General features: G+C 37.0%; 2 protein-coding genes across 7 annotated transcripts; both read left to right on the top strand.

Moving 5' to 3' along the window:
* Positions 1-261: 261 nt before the first annotated feature.
* Positions 262-5,453, top strand: LOC103326572 (uncharacterized). 6 transcript variants are annotated; one of them, XR_016125260.1, is made up of 5 exons: positions 269-508; positions 1,070-2,325; positions 3,808-4,061; positions 4,348-4,442; positions 5,226-5,453. XR_016125260.1 is itself a non-coding variant. In XM_008228813.3 (3 exons), exons 2-3 carry the CDS (start codon positions 1,139-1,141, stop codon positions 3,920-3,922), a joined length of 1,302 nt encoding a protein of 433 aa, XP_008227035.2. In that variant the 5' UTR covers positions 262-508; positions 1,070-1,138; the 3' UTR covers positions 3,923-4,155. The 6 variants fall into 6 exon arrangements, 1 of the variants encoding a protein (XP_008227035.2); XR_513714.3 differs by having other exon boundaries at positions 5,220-5,453; XR_513713.3 differs by lacking the exon at positions 5,226-5,453 and having other exon boundaries at positions 262-508; positions 4,348-4,601.
* Positions 5,454-7,133: 1,680 nt separating this feature from the next.
* On the top strand, positions 7,134-13,149 carry LOC107880696 (TMV resistance protein N-like). The gene is made up of 5 exons (XM_089048531.1): positions 7,134-7,771; positions 9,268-10,402; positions 10,591-10,863; positions 10,986-12,044; positions 12,424-13,149. Exons 1-5 carry the CDS (start codon positions 7,290-7,292, stop codon positions 13,033-13,035), a joined length of 3,561 nt encoding a protein of 1,186 aa, XP_088904657.1. The 5' UTR covers positions 7,134-7,289; the 3' UTR covers positions 13,036-13,149.
* The last annotated feature ends 906 nt before the right edge of the window (positions 13,150-14,055 follow it).

Genomic DNA, 14,055 nt, shown 5'->3' with positions numbered 1-14,055 from the left:
ATTTCGGATTTGGGGTTTCATTTGTTTGTGTTTTTTTTGGTGAACAAAGAAAATTGCGGGGTTTAAATAGAAAATCTCTTTTAGTTCTTATTTTTTCAGTTTGGGGTGTATTTAAGGGTAGTTTAGGAAGATAATGGGGTTTTCTTAGAAATTGTGAAAATTTAAATTAAAAGTTGGGGTGAACTTAGAACATGGGGTGAACTAAGAGAAGTATGAGGTTTAAATAGAAAATCTCTAAAAATATGGTAAGTGTAGCATTACTCAAAAATTAGGCGTGACCCTCTCTCTCTCTCTCTCCATCGCTCCAACTCTGTCTCAAAAAAAAAAAAACAAAAAACAAAACTCGGGATCTCTCTTTCGCTCTCTCGCTCTGATTTTCTCCGTCTCTCTCCCGCTCTGCTCTCTTTCTCTCATGGTGGAAATTTTTCTCTAGCTCGCTGTCTGTTTATCAAACTCGCACTAGTTCACGCTGGCTGCTCTTGTCCCAACGTCTGAAGCTCTGTGACAGGTGATAACTCTCATTCTTTTAGGGTTGTGGTCTAGGCATCCGACAAATCAGTATATCAAAACAATTGTTATGTCCCTAATTTGATTTAGGGTTAAATTTGTTGAGTATTGAATTGGGGCAAGTTTTCTGAATTTTTTCTTGGTTTTGCTTGAAAATAGGACTAGCTAAGGAGCTTTGCTCTTATTCGTGATTACAACTTAGACAATAAGAATAGCATTCAAGTTGGGGGTTGGAGATTTGGAATTGGAAAGCTAATTCTATTCTTAATTTATTGTGTAAAGCTCCTGTACCTTCGTAATGCTGATAGCTCAAAGTGAATTCCTAGGTTTTCAGGCAATTAAAAATAAAATAAAATGAATATCTGGCTTTTTGTGCTCTAATAGCCACAACAATAGATTTGATGAATTATCTGCATCTTTTGTCATTGGCACTGTTCTTTGTAAAGTTTATGTTCTTTCGATAGCGGGTAAAAAACGCTATTATATAGCTCAGGCTTTCATATCTTTGGCTGACAAGGCACTTTCTATAACTCTATTATAACCTATTATAGTGTTTTTTCAGCGCTGTCTATGAGAAGTTGTGGTGTAATGTTTTAAACCAGTGTTTAGAGAGTGTCTATAAGGTGCAACAATGTCGGTAACAGCAGGTGTTAGTGATACCGTGATAGCAGTTAGGGATAAGCTCAGAGGTAAAATTGGGCAAACAAAAGTTAAAAGGTATTGGCCTGGAAAAGCTCCCGAGTGGGCAGATGATGCCGACGAAGATGGGGATATTAGGATGTCCGCAGCTGCTTCATTGGAGAAAGCTTTCCCCACGCAGGAATATTCTGATGTTGTTAGAAAAGATGATCCTAGACTGCGCCGTTTGGCTGAGAGCAGGATAGATAATCGTGAGGATGTTCGAGCTGATCATAGGCGTATCCGGCAAGCTGAGATTGTTTCAACAATTGAAGAAGAAGCCAAGAGGCAGGAAGGGTTAGAAGCGGAGGAAGAGGACGCAGATGCTTTGGAGGAAAGAAGAAGAAGGATCAAGGAGAAGTTGCGTCAAAGGGAGCAAGAAGAAGCTCCACTCCTTCTGTCGGAAGACGAGGAAGAAGTAAAGGAAGAGGAGGAAGAGGAGTCTGAGTATGATACTGACTCTGAAGAAGAGCTTACTGGTATGGTGATGTTGAAGCCTGTCTTTGTGCCAAAGTCAGAGAGAGATACTATTGCTGAACGTGAGCGACTTGAGGCTGAAGAACGAGCCCTTGAGGAATCAAGGAAGAGGAATTTGGAGGAAAGGAAGAGAGAGACAAAGCAGATTGTGGTTGAGGAGATTCGGAAGGACGAAGAGATTCAGAAGGGTTTGGAACAGGAAGGAGATATTGCTGATATTGATACTGATGATGAAATAAACGAGGCAGAGGAGTATGAAGCTTGGAAGGCAAGAGAGATAGCCAGGATCAAGAGGGATAGGGAGGACCGGGAAGCAATGATAAAGGAGAAGGAAGAGATTGAAAGGGTTAGAAACATGACAGAGGAAGAGAGGAGGGACTGGGAGAGGAAGCATCCGAAAGCTGCACCACAACCAAAGCAGAAGTGGAGATTTATGCAGAAATATTACCACAAGGGTGCTTTCTTCCAGTCAGAACCTGATGACTATGCTGCAACTGTTGGAACAGATGGAATTTACACACGTGATTTCTCTGCCCCAACTGGAGAAGATAAGATGGACAAAACAATATTGCCCAAGGTCATGCAGGTCAAACATTTTGGTCGTAGTGGAAGGACGAAATGGACTCATCTTGTCAATGAGGATACCACTGATTGGAACAATCCGTAAGTTCAATTTCTTTAATGCATTAACCACTCTGGTTACCTATTTGTGTTGAATTCATTAAACACCACAAGCACTATTATATTTCTTGTTTTCTTAAGGGAAGTTAGAGTTTGTGTCAGTTTACCCACAGTTTATTTGAAGTGAATACGAATGGAAGGGCTAATCTTACTGAATTTCTCAGTCAAATCGTAAGATTTTATGGGTTGGAGAATAGTAAGATTTGAGGACATTCACGTAGCACTTGATGAGCATTAGTCTTGTAGAAAAGTATGTGTGGTCCAATAGCAGTATGGTGATTTATTAGCACATATGTCTATTAGCTTAAATAGTTTGATATAATAATTAAACAAATAGGTTATATTCATTGATAAGTAAAATTTGATTTATAAAATGCTTTAGGGAATCAAAAAGAAAATTGGTTATGGTAAATGTATAATATCACTGTATTTGACTTTACTGATGGTCAACATTTTTTACTTTTTATTTTTTGGTCAGAAGATGGACATAAACATCACCTAATTCACCTGTACAAGTATTCCTAACCAAAAACTGTCTTTCACCTGAACATCGCATAAATTATAGTTTTCTATGATTTCCCACTCTCATGTGTAGCTTGAATGATATTGGAGAGAGCCAAAGACACCTTCTGATCTATTGCTAGGAGTGATCCAATAAACTTTTAGTAGTGATGCCAAATTCCATATCTTTTTGCACTTTTTCTTTGTCCTACATCATTATATCTGTATATGTTTTCAAGACTCCAAAGTCCGGTTGGCCAGGAATCCATAATCTGTAAATGGAATGACAGGAAAACAAAAATAAAAAAGAATAGCCATGGGTTGAGTCAAAATTTTAGGATAATAAGCTAAAACTTCTTCAACAATATATAGAAAAACTACATTGATATTGTTGTGGTCATAGGAATAATTTAAAGTTTTGGAACAAAGCATTGGTGGCTTAACTTTGAAGTAATAGAACATGGGAAAAGTTATTGTTCTTTTCAATTTTATTAGCAATTTTTTATGGTCATATTCATATTGTTACTTTCATTTCTATATCAACATATTTTGGATGGGTTCTATATGTCAGTATAAGTATTATTTTTTGGTGGTTGTGTCACTTGGATTTCTTAGTATGTAAAGTTAAGGTTCCACTAAGGGGAGCTGTCTTGTGGTATGAATATATATTAAATTGATGTGAATTTTGTTTGAGGGAGAACAAAAGTTGAGTTGTGAATAGGCGAACATACCATACAAATTCTGATGAATTTTTCATAGGGCTTTTTCCCCTTTTCGGTAAAAGAAATGGCTTGGAATACCTTATAAGTATTTTGGGGAATATAACTGTATCATCAGTAATAGGATCCACTTTGGCTTCTCTTTTAATCTTAAATTCCAGACTATGTACATCTGAATACGTTTTATTTGATCCTGAAATTTTTTGCCAAACAAGCACATTTATTTCGGTTTTCTGTATTTCAGATGGACGTACAACGATCCTCTTCGGTCAAAGTATAATGCTAAAATGGCAGGAATGAACGCGCCTATTGCAAAACCCAAAGGAAGCAAGAAATTGAAGGATTGGGAGTCTCGTTGATTTATAACTACTCATTCATGTGCAAGAAGCTTGGTTTTGTAATTTATCTGATGTTTTCATGACGGAATACAAGTTTGTGGGAGAATATTACATTCTTCAATGTATTTTCGCAAGGTAGGACTGCTCAGGGCACAACCATGTAAGATTTCTGGTCCATTATTATGATAATTTAGTATGACTTTAGATTAGAATTAAAATTATAGAATTCGATCTGCAACTTTAACTTGATCTCATATGCCTGGACTATTTTGATGTTCTTGACCACCTAACTTTTGTTCCTGGGTTGGTGAGTGAGCAAATACAGTGAAGTGGGGGAATTTTTTTTCTTTTGGGAATTTAGTGAATTATAATATGAATGTTGTAATTGGGGCTTTGTTGTGTTTTGTTGTATGTTGATCTGTGTTTTGGAATTCTGGCATAAACAGATTGCGCTTTCTTGCTCCAATAAGTGTACCAGTGGATTTTGCGGTGGCTAGTTTCATTTGCATTTCGTTCTTTGCATTTGGGAGAAGTTCAAAGGGTAAGTCTTTAGGAGTATTTTGTCTGCTAGAGATATTTGATTTATATTAATGCGACGGATAGTCGGTATAGTTACTAGAACATTCCTTTTGTGTGGTATCATCTTTCATCAAATTCCTGATAAACAATAATAGATATAATTTTATTTTTTTATTTTTTATTTTTTTGTTATTGTTGATAAACAATAAAAAGATGCCTTGAATATATCCGTTCATTTTAAGAACTTTGTAAAGGTGAGGCAACAGCCCTCTCCCCTCCGCATTGTATAGAGGCAAATTCTGTTCTTGATTTCATTCCTGGTCACTAAAAATAGAACGGCATTGTTTTGGTTTAAAAGCAAGCAGCTTTCAGTGACCAAACTAAACTGGATCACTACTTAATCTCAAATATTGGTGTGATTAAAAAGTGGAAATAAATGTGTAAAAGAAATTCATTGTGGTCAACAAACATTAGTGACTGAATTTGCATATTTTGTCACTGATCCTGCGCTATTAGTGACCGGTGACTTGGTCGCTATTGACCTTTTTTCTTGTAATTACATTAACGAAGTGTTTTTCTAATCTCTTTATTGAAAAGTGACTATCAAGAACATAAAACTTTTACAACAGTGGCATTTATTCCATTTATTGACTTTTTGCAAATTTTGGACATCATTAATAGAAATTTTGTATTTGGTTTCATAATTTGATGAATAAAATAGCTATAAGACTTTTGCATCTTCAAAGAATTCTCATGGGATCCTCTTTGTGATGTTATTTTATTTTTCAAACAACAAAAGCTGCAGAAAAAGTTAGGTTTTAAAACCGGCCATTATTTGCTTCCATTTCCCCGCAAGTGGAAGGCCAAGAAGCGGCTTGGACGTGCTTTGGTGTAGGTAGATCTTGCATACATTAATGAGTTTTTATCACAAATAATGTCAAGGTTTGTAAAATTATCACTTTTGGTTATTTATATATTTTTTTTCTTGACATTATTGGTCTTATATGTTACAGTTTACACATCAATTTGGTTTTGTCGTTGAGTTCAATAAAAAATTTATGTTAAATTGCTGATGTGGCATATATATGGTGCCCACATATCCAATGAGAGAACGTCACCTAGATTTAAACAAAAAAAATTATTTTAAAACAATTTAGCATTTAAAATCTTAAAAAAAAGAAATTTTTTTATAAAAAAAAGAGGAAAAAAAAACTCAAGCCTCCCTTCCCCTTTCGCCTCCCTCCCTTTCCCCATTTTCCCTTACGTCTCCCCTCCTTCCCCTTACATCTCCCCAACCATCCCCCTTTATCTCTCTCTCTCTCTCTCTCTCTCTCTCTCTCTCTCCCAGCTCTCTTTCTCTCTCACAGACCCCACTTCCTCTACCCAACCCCAATCCCCTTCCCCGACCCGCTCCCTCCCCTTCTCCCTCTCTTCCTCTCTCTCACCCTCCGTTTTTTCTCTACCCATGTCAGCAATCTAACAGATTGAACCTAATGGCATGAAAAAAAAAAACCAAAATGGATAATTTCACAAACCTCAAGAATCATTTGTGATAAAAACCCTATATTAATTAAAGTTGGGAAATCATTGAATGTATGTATTTGATGAGAGTCAAAAAATCAATTAACACATTGGACTTGCTCTAATATACGTAACACATTGGTCTCACGTAAAAATCAATTAACTAATAATTAAGCTTGAAGCTATTGTGGCAGATTTATTGTAGGGTCTCAAAATTGAAGTTTTTCTCTTGTAGGGTGTTTCAGTCGCTGGACTACTGTTTGGTGCGATCGATTGAAGAGGTGTCCAAGATTCCTCTTTTTTCTTTTTTTTTGTTGCCTAGTATATGGTTCATGCTGCAAATATTTTTTAAAGACTACACTATTGTGTCTGTCTGCCTCTCACATTTGAGTTTCTTATGATTTTGCTATCCTTTATACTATTTTATAAAAGCATCTGCTCCTAAAAAATAATAATAATAATAATAATAAAAAGGTAAGGCATAGCGCTACTAGAGAAAGTAATATAAAAGTGGTGCACATAACTAGTAATAACAACTCCCTCATCAAAATTTCCACTATATAATATCATTGAAAAGAAACTCCACTACTAATACTTTGTATAAGCAATTTGATATTGATCGTGTAGCATGAGCAACTCATCAAATGTTTCACTATAATGTCAACGAGAAGAAAAACCCACGTTGGGTGAAACCTTTGCCAACGAGACGTGCTTTGTAGCGTTCAAGAGTGTCATCGGATCGGTACTTGAGTTTGAAAACCCATTTACAGCCAATGGGTTGTTGTCCAGGCGGAAAAGGAACAAAACTCCAGGTTTTATTTTCTTCGAGGGCCGTGAGTTCGGCTTGTATTGTGGCAATCCATTGGGGATTTTAACAAGCCTGCTCATAGGTAGTAGGCTCCACCAAGTGGGAGCTATGAGAAAGTATTAATATTTTTTGTAACACCTGGCAATATAATATTTGATCATGTGTAACATGATCAGCATCTATTGATTGTATTTCCAATATAAAATGTTATATATATATATATGTATATATATCACTTGATTGGCAATTGATTATGCATAATCTTCGGGACAGCTGGCGAATAAATGAACATGTTTAGTCATAAAATAATGTTAAATTAACTAGACATAATAATTTACTTGGTCCTTCGATCCAAAGCAATGATCATTCAGCTCCCTCCTTAAGTTTTCATTGCCATCCATCGATCAACATCATTGTTTCATCTTCATCCTCTTGCTCCTCCCTCTTTTTTTCTTCGTGCTCGATCTTCTTCTTCTCCGTCGCTTACTTTTCTTGTACGACCTACTGCATCAGTTTTGATTCGATTGCACCAACACCGAAATGATGCCATCATCCGCTTCTTCAACCCCTAAAATATGGGTACATGATGTGTTTCTCAGTTTTAGGGGTGAGGACACCCGACATAGTTTTACGGACCATTTATACCATGCTTTGAACCAGAGAGGAATTGATACCTTTAGGGATGATGAAAAACTGAAAAGAGGAACATTCATCGGCCCAGAACTTTCCAAAGCAATTGAGGAATCGAGGTTTGCAGTCGTCATTCTTTCAAAAGAGTATGCTTCTTCAACGTGGTGTTTGGATGAACTTGCACATATTGTTGAATGCATGAAAAAGAGGGAACTCCAAGTTTTCCCGGTTTTCTATCACGTCAAACCATCCGAGGTGAGAAATCTAACTGGAACCTTTAGCCAGGCCTTTGCCAAACATGAAGAAAAGACCGTACTGGGGGAGGTGGGCAAGTGGAGGAAAGCTTTAACGGAAATAGCCATTATCAGCGGATGGGATTTGGATAAAGCCAGGTACCTAGTTAACTTCTTCAATTGTTTGAAATTTTAATCTTATATATGCCCATTAACAAAATATTGGAACTTTTTTTTTTTGCTGGATCAAAATATTGAAACTTGAAGGTGATGTTTGGCACATTAATTAATTTGTTAAGAGGCTTTTAATCTTAACATTATTTTTTTTAATGTATAAAAAAAGGATAGAATTTTATTAGATCAATAAAAATAAAAAGTTCAAAGGACACATACTGTAACAATCTGGAGAGAATCACACTCGAAAATAATTTTTCTAAAACCTCTTTCAAATGTCATACTTATTTCCCAGAATCTAGTCTAATGACATCAAAGACAAAAACTAGCTGCTAACGGCACCACTCTCTTAAAGAGACTAAGAATACTCAGCAAACTCAACTAAATTTCTAAAATCACTAGAGGGAAATAACACACAAAACTCATAGAGTTTCTAGAATTTATTGAACAAACTAAACCAAAATAAATAATAAATAAAACAATGTTGACAAAAGGAACACCAATCGCTGCTAATCTTTCCTTCTGGGCATGACATATAGTCTATAGAGAGTGTCACCTAGTTACTCCAAGGCCTCAACAATGCACTAATAAGCAGTGGATCTACCATGAAAAAGTCGAAACACCTCAAAGGGCAACCTCGCTAGATGAGGCACAACCAAAGCCAGCCCAAATATGAGACAATAGATCTACCAAACAAAAGATTAGATTGACATAGGTCCATCAAAAACAGAAGAACACCGATGATACGAAGAGAACCAAAGCGTTCTCTCTTTTTTTCTTTGATTTAGGCATATTGACTTTTTTTTATATTTAGGTCTAGATATTTATTACATATTTTTTATGTCGATTTTCCCTTTTGAGGTATAAGGAAAAATGCTTTTAGAATTTTAAATTATTTGTTTTTTCAATAGACATAAATTCTATTTGTTAAATTACGAATATTTTCAATGCTTTTATGCTTGCTTGATGCACCTTCGCATACCCCAAAAAAAAAAAAGGTCAGCAATAACGGACATATGAAATTACCCGACCAACAGGTGCGAATTAACCAAGATTACAAAAGAAAAAAGAAAAAAACCAACGTTATAACCAAGATTAGAAAGAAATTTAATATATTATCCACATTTCCCAACTATTTACTTGTTAGATAACTAACATCTAAGAAAGGCAGATGTTTGCTCTCTGAGAAGGAGAATTAAACTGAAAAGCTATAAAATTTGGATAAAAAAATAATATTCAATTAATAATCCCTAAAGCATATAGCACCGATATTGGTAATTGAAAGGAATTTCAGAAAAGTGGAAAGTTGAAGAATTTGAGCATGAATAGCAATTTCATTATTCCCGTTGTTACAAAACAAGGCTGCACATTAATTCACGCTATTTAAAATTGTGTAAAAACAATGGTTTTATACCATCAAGTAAGACCATATATATGGGTGTGTTGAGCACTTGCTGCTGGCTGGTCCTGTCTATTTGCAGGGGTGAATCAGAAGTTATTCAAGAAATAGCTAACAAGATATCAAATATCTTGACCTCCATGACGCCAAGTGATAACGACGACCGTTTAATTGGAATGGATTCTCGTATAGAGAAAATGGAGGCGTTCTTGGATTTGAAGGAGCATGATGATGTTCGCACCGTCGGGATTTGGGGGATGGGGGGCATTGGCAAGACAACCCTGGCACAACTAGTGTTTAATAAGATCTGCAACCAGTTTCAAGCTAGCTGCTTTCTTGGCAATGTCAAAGACAAATCTAAAAACCCTGATCTAGTAGTTTCCTTGCAGAAAGTTCTTTTAAAAAAACTGCTCTATAGCGGGGATGACATACATAACGTCCAAATGGGAATCAATTCATTGAGCAGACGATTGCCTTCTAAAAAGGTGCTTATCGTTTTGGATGATGTTGATCATAAAAAACAAATAGAAGATTTAGTTGGAATGGATTGGTTGGGTCCAGGGAGCAGAATCATTATAACAACTAGAAATGAGCACTTGTTGAAGGCATATGGAGTGCACCACATATATGAGGTTGAGAAACTGAATGATGAAGAAGCCTTTCAGCTCTTCTGTAAGAAAGCCTTCAAGAAAGGCCACAAGACGGCTGATGACTACACAAACCTGTCCAAGGGTGTTGTCAAATATGCCAATGGCCTCCCTTTAGCTCTTGAAGTTCTGGGTTACGCCTTGTGTGGAAGAGAGCTAGGTGAATGGAAGAGGGAATTTGCTAAACTGAAGGAACATCCTGATGACAACATTATTAACGTGCTTCGAATAAGTTATGATGGATTAGACAAAACCGAGAAGCAAATCTTTTTGGACATTGCATGTTTCTTCAAAGGAGAGGATCACGATCGTGTATTTAATATTTTGGATGCTTGTGACTTTTATCCAGAAAGTGGTATCAGGGTCCTCAAGGAAAAATGTCTAGTTAAAGTTATTGAAGGAAACAGATTGTGGATGCATGATTTAGTACAGCAAATGGGTTGGAGCGTTGTTCTCAGAGATTCTCTTGACCCAGGTGAACGCAGCAGGTTATGGGTTAATGAGAGTGTCTCAGACTATGCAGATAGCAGGTGGTGGCATGACGTGAACAATGTACTCGAGGATAATTTGGTAAGATATCAAATAATTTAGCAGGTGGTAGGCACCATATATATACATGCTTCACTACAATAAGCATATGATATATCAATCCGTACTTAATATGCATATTTGGTGAACAGTTTAAAACAAACCTAAAATTTTTCAGATGCAATAAATCTTATACATCTTACGCTTACCTTTATGATTTTGTGGTATAGGGAACAATTGCTGTTCACGGTATATTCCTAACCTTGCCTGCAAAGGAAGAGATAGAGTTGAAGGCTGATCCATTCTCAAATATGCGCGGACTAAAATTGTTGAAGATTTGTAATGCCAACTTTTCTAAATGTCCTGAATATTTCTGTAGACAGTTACGAGTTTTGGAGTGGCATGAATATCCTTCAGAGTCTCTACCCCCAAGTTTTCGACCTTCTGCCCTTGTTGAACTCAAGTTGCCTAGCAGCCGCATTAAACAACTATGGCATGAAAGGGTATTTCGATAACTTTTCACTTAATGTTCTTGCATTCAATTAGACAGAAACTATTCATTCCAATACTAATTACTACAATAAATTTGTTGAAGTACCGTTGTTTTCTTTCCCCTTCATGACAGCACCTTCCTTTGATGAAAAAGTTGAGGCTGATCGATCTTTCCAACTGCAAATGCTTGACCAAGACCCAAGACTTCAGTAAGGTCCCATATCTTATGGATTTGACTCTTGAAGGTTGTGAAAAGTTATCAGAGCTTCACCCAACAATTTGGGATCTCCAACATCTGGTTTCATTGAACTTGAAGGGTTGTGAATGTCTAGAGATCCTTCCCCACTTCATCTGCTGGAAATCTCTTCAAACTTTTATTGCTTCAGGGTGTTCAAGACTGGAAAGGTTTCCAGAGATTGTGGGAAATATGAAACACTTGTCAGAACTTCATTTAGATAGGACGGGGATAAGGGAGTTGCCGTTATCAATTGAGCGCTTGACTAACCTTATTTTGTTAAATCTAAGAGAATGCAAGAACCTTTTGAGTCTTCCAAGCAGCATTTGCAGTTTGACATCCCTGAAACACGTATACCTATCAGGCTGCAAATTGATTGACCAACTGCCAGAAAACATTGGGAGGCTGGAACATTTAGAAGAGCTTTATGCCTGTCAAACCGCCATCAGAAGATTGCCTCCGTCTATTTTACGTCTGAAGAACCTTCAAAGCTTATGTTTACATGGTTGTAAAGGTTTGAAGCTGCCTGACTCATTCTTGGGTTTATCCTCTTTGATATCATTAGATCTAAGCGGATGCAGTCTAGATGAAGGAGCAATTCCTGATGATATTGGCAGAAGCTTATCCTCATTGCGGAGTTTAGGTTTGAGTGAAAACAATTTTGTGAGCATACCTGAAAGCATATCTCGACTTTCTGAGCTCGAAGAACTTACCTTGTTTAAGTGTAGCAATCTGCGCTTGTTGCCAAAACATCTTCCACCCAGCCTAAAACCTTTAGTTGCACATGATTGTCCTATGCAAACAAACTATCCAGAAACACTGACCATATGGACTTCTGATAAGGGTATCTGTTTCTTTAAGTGCCAAGAATCAGAGGGGGATGAAGATGAGACAAGACATGACCCACGTCCAATTCCTGAAGAGCATGTTAAACAACCCTTTTCTAAATACTTGAAGGTGTCTCTCTCTCTCTCTCTCTCACACACACACACATAATTGTTAAGCTATATCAACTGATAGAACATATACTGTAATCTTGTATATTGAATTAAGAACAGAGAGAGAGAGACTAGAGAGAGTAGCTAGACAGAGAAGCTAGAGAGAAGATTAATCTGATATATTTTCTTAATGAATCCGTAAATACATGAGAAAGTCTTCTATATAGCTACAGATAACAAACTAACTAACTACTACAACAAGATTATGACAAGTGTCACAATCTAAAGCACTATACTCTAACAATAATGAACATATCAATGGATCCTATTCAAGGTTGGGCCATTGATATATGTGTATATAGGCATATAATGTTATTGTTTTTTTTGGTTTTCTACAGGATCTGATTGGTCCTGAGCTTGAGCAAGAAATTGAACTTCGTGTTCCGCATACCGCAATTCCACACTGGTGCAGTGAGTATCAGAGTGGGACTTCTGTAACAATCCAACTATCAGATCCAGAAGATAGTAATTCTTCATGGATGGGAGTTGGCCTTTTTGTTTTTTTCGAAATTCTTGATCAGAGTTTTGAAATGGAAGAGACCTTCTGTCTTTTTCAGGCCTCGGATGGCCTTTTTCAAAAGCGAAGTGTCTTTGCAAACTTTGAAAACTTCATAGTTGGGTCGCATGGAGTTTGTTGCTATCAGCCAGCACGCAACTTTGCAGGGCATTTGCAAAAAGCAAGCCCCGGATTACTTCGAGCTTCAGTCTCAACGAATCGACCCAGTTTGATAGTCAAAGGGTGCGGGATAAGTTTGATCTCCCATCAAGGTGCTGCAAAGTTTACAGACGATTTAAGTGAGTTTGCTAGTCAACATCTGAGTTTTGGTCCACATTGTAAGGAAATGTTAGATGAGGCGAAGAATTTTGGTCCACACTGTAAGGTTCATTATACCAGCATAAACCTGTTAGATTATACAACAATTGCCTCATATATTTTCAGGCCAGGTTAGAAAGAGTGTCCCCAAAAATCTGTTGTTTTATGTGTGTTGTTATTGGGATCCTTCATACATAATGTTTGGAACAATTAATGCCCCTCTGAAAGTCGAATTCGATTGATGATTTAATTGGGTTGGGATGGATTTGATTTGGCCTATGATGCTTAAGAGCTACTCCAGCGGACAGCCCAGGCCCCCGGGGGGTGTGGGACCCACCAACCCGGTGGCGAAGCAACTTCCGCCGAGGTCCAAAATACGGGCGTGACGTTAGCTCGACATCGGTGACGTCGAGCACGTGGTAATGAATTTTTACTGTTGGCGGGTGCATTGCGCGCCAACGTAAAAATTTAAACCAAAGATGCGTCGACGCAGCTCCAACGGCCGAAGCCATGTGGCACGCCGCTCGATTTGGTTCTCACCTTCATCCAACAGCCGTTGTTTTTCCAGCAATAAAATTATGAAAAAAATTGAATTTTTTTTAAATAAAATACTAAAAAATACTTTAAAAATCTAATTTTTTTTTCATATAAATACCTATCAATACCCTTCACTTTCAACACCAATTCTCATACATTTTACTCTACTTCTACTATTACTCAACATTTTATTCACTCATCCGAAATTTGAACCCAAAAATCTTATCCGGAAATTTTATCCGATTATGAATAGTCTTGACATGTAGGAATCCGGAAATTTTATCCAAAAATATTATCTAAATTAATTATTGAGGTAAAAAAATTTGTGAATAAAACAAAAAAATGAATAGTAACTGCCCTTAGCCATGGCAACAGGTGGAAACACAAAATACTATTTGCAAGGGCAGCCACTATTCACGTGAAGAGAAATGGAGCTTACTCACATCAAATCTATGTCCACAAGAAGAAGCTTGTCAACTAGCCTTCTCACTTCCGTGATCAAGCCTGATAGGACACTTAGTGCTTCTGAATACTCTTTGCTTTCCATCAAAAGAGATGCAAGCCTGGCCTCCACTTGCTGTCGAAGGAAAGTTCGCTTCTCAGGGAAATATGAAGATCA

Source organism: Prunus mume, linkage group LG3 (genome assembly GCF_029339155.1).
Source record: "Prunus mume cultivar Tortuosa linkage group LG3, ASM2933915v1, whole genome shotgun sequence".
In the NCBI taxonomy this organism is placed as follows: Eukaryota; Viridiplantae; Streptophyta; class Magnoliopsida; order Rosales; family Rosaceae; genus Prunus; species Prunus mume.
Note: the sequence above shows the minus strand (reverse complement) of the source record. Positions and strands in the feature narration are given on the sequence as shown.

Coding starts and splice junctions, on each gene's coding strand:
- LOC103326572 (XM_008228813.3), top strand. CDS start 1,139: ATGTCGGTAACAGCAGGTGTTAGTGATACCGTGATAGCAGTTAGGGAT. Junction 2,326..3,807: donor ACCACTGATTGGAACAATCC/GTAAGTTCAATT, acceptor TCTGTATTTCAG/ATGGACGTACAACGATCCTC.
- LOC107880696 (XM_089048531.1), top strand. CDS start 7,290: ATGATGCCATCATCCGCTTCTTCAACCCCTAAAATATGGGTACATGAT. Junction 7,772..9,267: donor TGGGATTTGGATAAAGCCAG/GTACCTAGTTAA, acceptor GTCTATTTGCAG/GGGTGAATCAGAAGTTATTC. Junction 12,045..12,423: donor CCTTTTCTAAATACTTGAAG/GTGTCTCTCTCT, acceptor GGTTTTCTACAG/GATCTGATTGGTCCTGAGCT.